The sequence below is a fragment of the Limulus polyphemus genome, unplaced genomic scaffold (assembly GCF_000517525.1).
Source record: "Limulus polyphemus unplaced genomic scaffold, Limulus_polyphemus-2.1.2 Scaffold8928, whole genome shotgun sequence".
NCBI lineage: Eukaryota > Metazoa > Arthropoda > Merostomata > Xiphosura > Limulidae > Limulus > Limulus polyphemus.
In genome coordinates, this window is record NW_013674538.1 from 9,072 (window position 1) to 21,028 (window position 11,957).

The 11,957-nt window shown below is 35.7% G+C and overlaps 1 protein-coding gene across 1 annotated transcript; it reads right to left on the bottom strand.

Moving 5' to 3' along the window:
* Nucleotides 1-838: 838 nt before the first annotated feature.
* LOC106475649 (zinc finger protein basonuclin-2-like) lies at nt 839-6,621 on the bottom strand. The gene is made up of 3 exons (XM_022379708.1): nt 6,319-6,621; nt 2,809-3,987; nt 839-2,644 (listed from the first exon to the last, which is right to left on the bottom strand). Exons 1-3 carry the CDS (start codon nt 6,619-6,621, stop codon nt 1,268-1,270), a joined length of 2,859 nt encoding a protein of 952 aa, XP_022235416.1. The 3' UTR covers nt 839-1,267.
* Between the last annotated feature and the right edge of the window lie 5,336 nt (nt 6,622-11,957).

Sequence of the window (11,957 nt, forward strand, 5' to 3'; positions counted from 1 at the left end):
GTCTACCTCTCCGTACATGACAACGACGAACGTATAAATTTTTAATTAAGGTACAATAATATTTATTTACACTGTACTTGACTTATATGTAAACTTTCCATATGGAATCAAGCAGACCTGTTTGTTTTTTGACTGATCCGTGATGTCTGTCCGTAGTTGACCCTTGTCCACTCCGTGTCTACTGCCGCTGTTCCCTGGTTCTTTCGACTCACCCCAAGATTAACTAAAGTACCCGTATGCGTCAGTTATTCATAACATAATTTATCTGAGTCTAAGAAAATTCGGAAAACAAATGTTTTAAAATATAAATATTAATTTTTTCAAATGGGAATGAACTTAGTTATAACACAACTTTTCCATCCCATCTTCAAACTGTATGTATGTCTGTGTTGACGACAAAATCTCCAATATAACTCGAGAGACATCTCATTGCCAGATCCCATATTTGGTTACTGTCTTCGTTGCAGGTAAGGCCTAGCTAAACACGATAACATGTAATACAAATTGTACCGAGACATTTTACAATATTGAAGTGTTCAGTTTCTGTCTTTATTTACATCTCCAGTTAAAACATAACCGGATATTTCTAGCATTTTATATGATCGATAAGACACGGTATTAAAATGTTCATTTGGTTTCAATGAGCAACTGTCTTGTCCGTTTAGAAACGGACTACATAACACTTGAGATGGTTGCTACATGACACGCTATGTAACACTTGAGACGGCTGCTACATGATAGGCTATGTAACACTTGAGATGGTTGCTACATGATAAGCTATGTAACACTTGAGACGGTTGCTACATGATAAGCTATGTAACACTTGAGATGGTGCTACATGATAAGCTATGTAACACTTGAGATGACTGCTACATGATAAGCTATGTAACACTTGAAATGATTGCTACATGATAAGCTATGTAACACTTGAGACGGCTGCTACATGATAAGCTATGTAACACTTGAGACGGCTGCTACATGATAAGCTATGTAACATTTGAGATGGTTGCTACATGATAAGCTATGTAACATTTGAGATGGTTACTACATGATAAGCTATGTAACACTTGAGACGGCTGCTACATGATAAGCTATGTAACACTTCGAGACGGCTGCTACATGATAAGCTATGTAACACTTGAGATGGTTGCTACATGATAAGCTATGTAACACTTGAGACGGCTGCTACATGATAAGCTATGTAACACTTGAGACGGCTGCTACATGATAAGCTACGTAACACTCGAGACGGCTGATACAGGATAAGCTACGTAACACTCGAGACGGCTGCTTGCGCTACAGTGGGACCCCTATCTTGATGAGTGTGAGAGTTCCATGCCCTCTTCGTGAGGAATGCCCTGTCACAACCATCCCCAGAACACACCAAAAGTTCCCCCGCATGCAACGTCTCGTAATGACTCTTCATGTGTTCACCCTCTTTAAATCTTTTTTCACAAAATTCACATGTGTACTGCCCTTCCGAGTTGGGAAGAAGATTCTCGTCTAATGTAACAGATGTAGAACGATTTATTTGGTTTTCTTTTGGTAGTGTAATCTTCGCCTGTCGACCAGAAAGTGTCGTAAGAGGAGTCTCACGAACGTTTATATCTAACCGTCCAGCAATCACTTCTGGGAAGGAAGAGGTATTGGTAGAAAGTAATAATGCTGGGTGAAAGGGTAATGCATGACTTGTAAACACAGTATTAGCATCCATATCCTCTCGCCTACAAGTATGAATTCTTCCTTGATAGAAGTCTACGTAGGCCTGGGGGTCGTACAGACGTGAGATTAGATCGTCTCTCAAAGCATCAACTTGGTAAGGATATGTACTGGTTATTTTCAAGACTCCAGAGCTCGTGGACAATAACTTTCTGTGGAGATTTATATTGGCACTATGCCTGTCTCGACTACGCTTCGACGGGAAAGCAGCGTTACAGCCTTCCATTGTACATTTATGCATGAGTTTAAGGTGGACATTTTGATAATGTGTTTTAACACCAAAATGGTTCTGGAAGACCTTGCCACAAGTTATGCACCGCCTTGGGTTTTCTTTGTCCACTGGGATGCCACTGTCCACTGTGAGAGAAAAGCTTTGGTCAATGCTGGGATTTGAGTCCTGGTCAGTGGAACTTAGCCCTTGCGGGGAAGAAATGGCGTCTTTATTTGTTCCACAGGCGTCTTCTGTCGACACGGGTGCTGCCAGGCCTAAACCTCGAGCATGGAACGATATTCCAGCAGATTTGGATAAATGGTTACTTATCAGACTCCGTACTGGAGTTTTTACTTTATTAGTGTAGACATTCATGGACAAATTCTCAAGGTAGTGGAGCGGATTCTCACAATTTTCAGAAATAACAGGTTTATCCTCTTTAAATCTAATGTTCACCGGTTCCTCTTCTTCTAATACTTCTATGCTAAGCTTATCTTTATTGAATTCGCCATCTTTCGAATCGCCACATACGTTTTCGGATTTTGACTCGAAAAGATCGACGTCGTCATTTTCCTCAACTTGGTTCATGAATGTATCACTAGAGGACTCTCCAGTTGACACGTATTGTATCTCGTTATTACTAGTAACAGCACACTTGGTTGGTTTGAAACTTTTTCTTTTACGCACACCTTTGTTAATGATTGAGGAGTTTAGCTTAATGGACAGATTGGTACTTTTATAACCAGGGTTGGAAGTAGACAGATTCATACTTTCAGATCCAGGTTTAGTATTATTTACATTTTTTCTGAGTTGTGATTCTTGGCGAGAAAACTAATTCCAATGTCTTCACTAGTTGATTTTAGAGGTTCGAATGATACTGAAATATCATTTGTGATATGATTATTAGATGGCAACTGAGAGGAATTCAAAAGATCCGTAGAGTCTCGGTCTGGTATTGAAGAACTGAAGTTAAGTGACACGTTATTGTTCTTTAATTTGACACTTGAAGAAAGGGCAGGGTAAGGATTGGCTACTCGTCCGTCATGAGGATTCATCTTTCTTCTAAAAGTTGGAGTGTGAAGTTTAGGGTTAGGATTGGCACTATGGCGGTTCCGGCTTCGTCTTGAGCTGAACATCATCTTACACCCTTGTACAGTGCACTTATGCATTTCTCTAAGATGTACAGCACTAAAATGAATTTTAAGAGCACCTTTATCACAAAAAGTTTTAAAACATCCGTGACATTGGACCCGTTTCTTTCCAGTGGATTGTCTAGAGTTTAAAACATTCAGTTCTAATGGGTACCAACGTCTCTTCACAGGGTTGCATACGTTCTTCACCTTTTTAGTAAGGTAATTCGAATTAGAAGTATAGGTTCCTTTCTGACTTATACTGATTAATATCTTGTTGTCTTCATCCGACCCGCAATCTGTGGCGCTGAGATCGGAGTTCAAGATGGCGGTGGTGTTAGTGTAGTTAGATTGAGCAGTACTGATAGCATTATTGGAGGTTTGTGGGGTTATCCGGGACGGACCAAGAACACCACTAGAATAATGGAGTTCTAGACTAGACTTCTGTCTTCGGAAGTCGTATGGTTGAAGGTTGTTTAGAGATAGCGAGCTACTGTAGTTTACAGGAGAGTCTGTAGAGGGTGATAGAGGATGAGTGGAACTGCCACTAGAAGGATCTATATAATAAGATGGCCGATAGGATGAAGATACAGTTGATAAGTTTGACAACACCTTCTCTTGTTTTACTATGTCTGCTCTGGCTACTTTGTTGGTCATCTCGTCTTTTACTATGTCTGCTCTGGCTACTTTGTTGGTCATCTCGTCTTTTACCATGTCTGCTCTGGCTACTTTGTTAGTTCTTTCGATAAATCTACGAATATCAGAGTCTGTTTTGAGTATTTCATCAGGTTTCTTATCACACTCCAACAGAAGGAGACGTTGGGCGATGGCTTTAGTTTCTCCAAAACGCAGGAATTGCTGGAGAATCAACGGCTCTTCTTCTCGAGTGGTCAGTGTCCACCTTTCCAGGACATTTCCAGTCGCATCCTGGGAAACAAAAAACAGATTATGGTTAGTAAAACAAATTCATTTGTTTTGCGAAACGTGTAACTTTAACAGAGATTCGGGGTAAAGTTGTATCTAATGTTAAATTTAAAAAGTACATGCGTACAATTGTTGTGCATAAAACCAGCGTGGAGTTTGTATCCAGAGTGATCGTCGTTAGTTCGTCTGGAAATGTTTCACTACTGTTCATGTTATTTAAGGAATCAACAATTCAAATTCAGAATTTCCATAGCTTGTTTCTTAAAACATTTCTCTTGTAAAACACCACAAAATGATGAACGCTGGCTATACTTTCAGGTGTCAGTTCTCTAGGGTTCAAACATATAGCAGATCTACATCGTTATCAGCAAGAAATAACAAGTAAACAGTTAAAGATTAGAGAACAGTCGTGTTTTTTATCACCTTACATGATCGCTACATTAATATATATATATATATATTAGAGAACAGTCATGTAATAGAGACGACGTCTCGGACTCTTATCCTCAGGTCGTTAAGAGGATTACAAATGATCAGAACCGTCTTATGTCTAATTCACTTCTAAAACATGTGCCACTTAATGTAAGGTATAAATAACTGATACACAATAACATGGGAAGTAGACTAGTTATAATAACACACTTAATGCAAGGTATAAATAACTGATACACAATAACATGGGCAGTGGACTAGTTATAATAACACACTTAATGCAAGGTATAAATAACTGATACACAATAACATGGGAAGTGGACTAGTTATAATAACACACTTAATGCAAGGTATAAATAACTGATACATAGTAACATGGGAAGTAGACTAGTTATAATAACACACTTAATGCAAGGTATAAATAACTGATACACAATAACATGGAAGTAGACTAGTTATAATAACACACTTAATGTAAGGTATAAATAACTGATACATAGTAACATGAAAAGTAGACTAGTTATAATAACACACTTAATGCAAGGTATAAATGACTGATACACAATAACATGGAAGTAGACTAGTTATAATAACACACTTAATGTAAGGTATAAATAACTGATACATAGTAACATGGAAAGTAGACTAGTTATAATAACACATATAAGTAAGGTATAAATGACTGATACACAATAACATGGAAGTGGACTAGTTATAATAACACACTTAATGCAAGGTATAAATAACTGATACACAATAACATGGGAAGTAGACTAGTTATAATAACACACTTAATGTAAGGTATAAATAACTAATAATACATAGTAACATGGGATGTAGACTAGTTATAATAACACACTTATGTAAGGTATAAATAACTGATACATAGTAACATGGAAAGTAGACTAGTTATAATAATACACTTAATGCAAGGTATAAATAACTGATACACAATAACATGGGAAGTGGACTAGTTATAATAACACACTTAATGCAAGGTATAAATAACTGATACATAATAACATGGGAAGTAGACTAGTTATAATAACACACTTAATGTAAGGTATAAATAACTGATAATGTTAAATGTACAACATTAACATTAATAATGACAGTAAAAAGTACTAAAAATAACGTATTTTTTACAATGTACAAAAAACAGTATATCTTGTTCACTGGTAAGAAACAAAGGTCACTCCAGTGGACATACAGACAAACTTACCCGGAGGACGTATCTTGTTCACCAATCAGTAACAAGGACCCCTACAGTAGACCTACAGACAAACTTACCTGACGAATATATCTTGTTCAGCAATCAGAAATAAGGACCACTAGAGTTGACATACAGACAGCCTTACCTGAAGAATGTATTTTGTTCACCAATCAGAAACAAGGACCACTACAGTGGACCTACATACATACTTACCTGAAGAATGTATCTTGTTCAACAATCAGTAACAAGGACCACTAGAGTGGACCTACAGACAAACGTACATGAAGAATGTATCTTGTTCAACAATCAGAAATAAGGACCACTAGAGTGAACATACAGACAGCCTTACCTGAAGAATGTATTTTGTTCACCAATCAGAAACAAGGACCACTACAGTGGACCTACATACATACTTACCTGAAGAATGTATCTTGTTCAACAATCAGTAACAAGGACCACTACAGTGGACATACAGACAAACTTACCTGAAGAATGTATCTTGTTCAACAATCAGAAATAAGGACCACTAGAGTGGACCTACAGACAGCCTTACTTGAAGAATGTATCTTGTTCACCAATCAGAAATAAGGACCACTAGAGTGGACCTACAGACAAACGTACATGAAGAATGTATCTTGTTCACCAATCAGAAACAAGGACCACTACAGTGGACATACAGACAGCCTTACCTGAAGAATGTAGCCTCGAACATAGTCTTCGTAAGTCCAACCAAAACACTGAAGCACACGTAGAACTTCATCATATTGAAGAACACTGAATATACGATCCAGAAGAATTTTGAGTCTAATTGGAATTGCTTGAGTACCAAATAATACCAATGATGCAACATCAAACGCAATACAATCTTGAATCAGCTCCATCTGGTGGCAGTTGTACAGATGTCGAAAACCGAGTTTGCCTAAAGCTAAAGAAACAAAATTCGCTCTCTTCGTTAAGTATACCAAATCAGTTGTCCAGTTTTCAGTATTCATAATTACAAAATAGCCGCCAGAGTTTTTTTTTTGTACGTGATACCGTGAAAAAAAGGCGTTGCTCGTAACTGCAAAAATATTTTTAAAAACATATATTAAATTATCGCTTCTTTGCACGGATTCAGTTGTTTATATTTCAAAACAAAATGGGAAAAGAATTATGAATAAACAACAAATCTAAAGAAGTAAGAAGAAGAAAATGACGAGAAGATGAAACCAACAAAGGCGAGTAACAAAGCAAAAACAAAAGAAAATTGAAGAATTGTAGACAGTTCATAGAAAGATATAAAATGAAAAGTTAACAGAAGACAGAGAAGAAACCGATGAGAAGATATGTATGGAAGATGATCTACAGGAAAAGGTAGGTATTTAAGAGAATAAGAAGGAAATCTAAAAGGAAATAAATCTGGAAATAATAGAATTAAATTGAAATAATGCTGGTAGCATTACAGTTTACATTTCAGGGTTAAATAACGTTGCATGGTTACAATCTAGTTTACATTTCAGGGTTAAATAACGTTGCATGGTTACAATCTAGTTTACATTTCAGGGTTAAATAACGTTGCATGGTTACAATCTAGTTTACATTTCAGGGTTAAATAACGTTGCATGGTTATAATCTAGCTTACATTTCAGGGTTAAATAGCGTTGCATGGTTACAATCTAGCTTACATTTCAGACTTAGATAAGGTTGGTTACAAAAAAGTTAGGTAAAACTGGATACAATACAGTTCACACTTCCAAGTTAGAAAAACTAGATACAATATAGTTTACACTTCAGAGTTAGATAAAACTGGATACAATATAGTTTACATTTCAGAGTTAGATAAAACTGGTTACAACATAGTTCACACTTCAGAATTAGATAAAACTGGATATAATATAGTTTACACTTCAGACTTAGATAAAACTGGATATCATATAGTTTACACTTCAGACTTAGATAAAACTGGATAGAATATAGTTTACACTTCAGACTTAGATAAAACTGGATAGAATATAGTTTACACTTCAGATTTATATAAAACTGGATATCATATAGTTTACATTTCAAGGTTAGATAAAACTGGTTACAATACAGTTCACATTACAGGGTTAAAAACGTTGCATGGTTACAATCTAGTTTACATTTCAAACTTAGATAAAACTGGATATAATATAGTTTACATTTTAGGGTTACATAAAACTGGTTACAATATAATTCACACTTCAGAGTTAGATAAGATTGATTACAATATAGTTTACACTTCAGAATTAGATAAAACTGGATATAATATAGTTTACATTTCAGAGTTCGATAAAACTGGTTACAGTATAGTTCACACATCAGAGTTAGATAAAACTGGTTACAGAATAGTTCACACATCAGAGGTAGATGAAACTGGTTACAGTATAGTTCACACATCAGAGTTAGATAAAACTGGTTACAGTATAGTTCACACATCAGAGTTAGATAAAACTGGTTACAGTGTAGTTCACACATCAGAGTTAGATAAAACTGGTTACAGTATAGTTCAGACATCAGAGTTAGATAAAACTGGTTACAGTATAGTTCACACATCAGAGTTAGATAAACTGGTTACAGTATAGTTCACACATCAGAGGTAGATGAAACTGGTTACAGTATAGTTCACACATCAGAGTTAGATAAAACTGGTTACAGTATAGTTCACACATCAGAGGTAAATAAAACTGGTTACAGTATATTTCACACATCAGAGGTAGATAAAACTGGTTACAAAATAATTCATACTTCAGAGTTAGATAAGATTGATTACAATATAGTTTACACTTCAGAATTAGATAAAACTGGATATAATATAGTTTACATTTCAGAGTTCGATAAAACTGGTTACAGTATAGTTCACACATCAAAACAAGTTTTTTATTCTCAGATTTTAAAACAGGTGAAAGAAAAAGTCAAGCAACATCATTATTTCAAAATGTTTAAGGTTACACTTCGCAAATTAGGCTTAATACACTTCGCAAGTTAGGCCTAATACTGTCTTTATGTCTGAATGTTTGTTTTTGGTTATCGCTTGGATAACCCAAACCTCAAAAAGGAATAATTTAAACTTTTCCATTAGTAATGTTACTGATAACTTCAAAAACGTTTATGTTAAGTCCTAAAGCAGATAGGTGTTAAACACAGAAATCAGTAGGTTTCAAAATCTTGTTTATTATTTCATTTTTCGGTATGTTCTGGTTTAATGTATAAAACGTCCTACATTTATCCAAACTCTTGGAATGTATTTGTACAATATAACTAAGAAATTTTAATTATCTGTGCCGCAGCCATTTCTGGTTTATATCAATCAATATCAAGTCAGCTCATGGACGAGACTTAACTCATCATTTATTGCTAAACAAAGCCAGTCATTCCTCGAGCAGGGTACACGAGGAATTCACTTCCTCTATGGGGTTGTAGTCGTGCAGCATATTTTTTGAACTCAGCTCGTGATTTAAAAGCATGCTCTAGATTCCCACAGATGCATGTAAAGATCATATGCAACTGTCAATAAAACAAGCTTCTAGGATTGGTAACTGACACGTACTATTAAAAATACTCTGACTAAATACTTGTGTGGGTGTGGACAAGGAGCTGCTCAGACCAATAAGGTAGTCTGGCTGCGTCTAACCAACGATGAAAATGAGATTTGCACCAATTTTTCATGGCAACAGAGGCGACAACCCACGTGTTAGAGATTGAAATAACCAGCTTCAAGCATAATCGTGACTACCGTAGTGCATTCAGGCAGTCGTGAGAAGGTAATCCTTTTTACTTAAAGATAGTTCTTCTGCCACTGGTGGCCTTGATGCACGAGATTACAAAACACTTTTAATAAGGCGGTATGGTATTCATGAGCTCTCGGAAATGGTACTTAAAAAATCAACGGACACTTAACCTACTGGAATTGGAGGCGGAGGAAAAAATAAAGAAGAAAGCAAGTCCGTGATGTGTGTTTGGTCCTCGTGGAAGACTGATTGTTCCAAACATGGCGTCAGCTAGAAAGAAAACGAACGAAGGTTGGCCCGAGGGATTTAATACTTAGAACTGAAAGTTGAAGGTGTGGTTATGGTGTCGTTGGCACATATTTCGATAATGATAGTCCTGACATCTTGCTTAATACCTATATAATACTGCCACAGTATGGTAAAATCATCGCTAATCTTCCAAACACGACAGTTTGAGTAAAGCAGATGACGATTCTGGAGTGTTTAGAAACACCGGAAAACAAAACAGTCTTGGATAATTAAAATTAAGCTTTTAGGACAAGATAAGTGGAATATACATCAGAAACTTTTTGTATAAGATAAATGAAACGTACATCACAGGACAGAAACTTTTTGTATAAGATAAATGGAACATACATCACAGGACAGAAACTTTTTGTATAAGATATATGGAACGTACATCACGGAACAGAAACTTTTTGTATAAGATAAATGGAACGTACATCACAGGACAGAAACTTTTTGTATAAGATAAATGGAACGTACATCACATGACAGAAACTTTTTGTATAAGTGGAACAAACATCACGGAACATAAACTTTTTATATAAGTGGAACATACATCACGGAACAGAAACTTTTTATATAAGTGGAACATACATCACAGGACAGAAACTTTTTATATAAGTGGAACATACATCACAGAACAGAAACTTTTTATATAAGTGGAACATACATCACAGGACAGAAACTTTTTATATAAGTGGAACATACATCACAGGACAGAAACTTTTTATATAAGTGGAACATACATCACAGGACAGAAACTTTTTATATAAGTGGAACATACATCACGGAACAGAAACTTTTAGGAGAAGTTAAGTGGAAAAAACATCATGGAACATGAAGAATTTCAAAACATGAAAAGCCATGTAATAATAGGATAAAACGTTAAGTAGCGTAACGCAAGTAACGTAATACGATATGATCATGTTGACATTGTTATAGATCAAGGTAACGAAATACGATGTGATCATGTTGACATTGTTATAGATCAAGGTAACGTAATACGATGTGATCATGTTGACATTGTTATAGATCAAGGTAACGTAATACAATGTGATCATGTTGACATTGTTATAGATCAACGTAACGTAATACGATGTGATCATGTTCACATTGTTATAGATCAACGTAACGTAATACGATGTGATCATGTTGACATTGTTATAGATCAAGGTAACGTAATACTATGTGATCATGTTGATATTATTGTAGATCAAGGTAACGTAATACAATGTGATCATGCTGACATTGTTATAGATTAAGGTAACGTAATACGATATGATCATGTTGACATTGTTATAGATCAAGGTAACGTAATACAATGTGATCATGTTGACATTGTTATAGATCAAGGTAACGTAATACAATGTGACCACGTTTATATTAGTATACATCAAGGTAACGTTATACAATCTGATCATGTTGATATTGGTATAGATCAAGGTAACATAATACAATATGATCATGTTGATATTAGTATTGATCAAAGTAACGAAATACAATATAATCATGTTGATATTATTGTAGATATTGTATATTAATTACTGATTACTAATACGTCACAATACTACACACATCCAAAAAAATATCTGATACACTGAATTGCAAGATTGGACTCTACGCTTGCTTTGTACGGAGACCCTACACAGGATAGGCATTGACACAAATAAAGAAAAACACGCACGCCACTTTAATCGTACTCAAGCCTAAAGCTACCCAGTCCAAATACACAATACTCAGCTTTGTACTTGTCTCTGGCCTCGTATACCAGGCTTTGAGAGAAACACCCAGCCACCATCTATCATAAGGTGTCAAACACAACGGTGGGTGCAACAAGTTGTCACGTTGGTGCTCTATTAACCACTTGTTCAACCCCAAATAAGTGGCTTAGATACCAGGACCTGCATATGTTCTATAATTACCTTTTGAGGTGAGAAACGGAAACGAGGGTTGATTATAACCGGAAACATTTTTAAGAACTTTATTCTCAGAACCCTTAGAAACGTCACAAATAAAAGTTACTTTCAAGATTCATAGCAATATATTAGAAACCAGAACAAGTTGTTTTAATGAAACATCTAAAATCAACGAAGAAGGAAATTTAAACCCTTGGAACATCAGTAGAAGGAAATTTAAACCCTTGGAACATCAGTAGAAGGAAATTTAAACCCTTGGGACATCAGAAAAAGGAAATTTAAACCCTTGGAACATCAGAAGAAGGAAATTTAAACCCTTGGAACATCAGAAGAAGGAAATTTAAACCCTTGGGACATCAGAAAAAGGAAATTTAAACCCTTGGAACATCAGAAGAAGGA

Coding starts and splice junctions, on each gene's coding strand:
- LOC106475649 (XM_022379708.1), bottom strand. CDS start 6,621: ATGAATACTGAAAACTGGACAACTGATTTGGTATACTTAACGAAGAGA. Junction 3,988..6,318: donor TTCGAGGCTACATTCTTCAG/GTAAGGCTGTCT, acceptor TTTGTTTCCCAG/GATGCGACTGGAAATGTCCT. Junction 2,645..2,808: donor ATATCACAAATGATATTTCA/GTATCATTCGAA, acceptor CTGTCCATTAAG/CTAAACTCCTCAATCATTAA.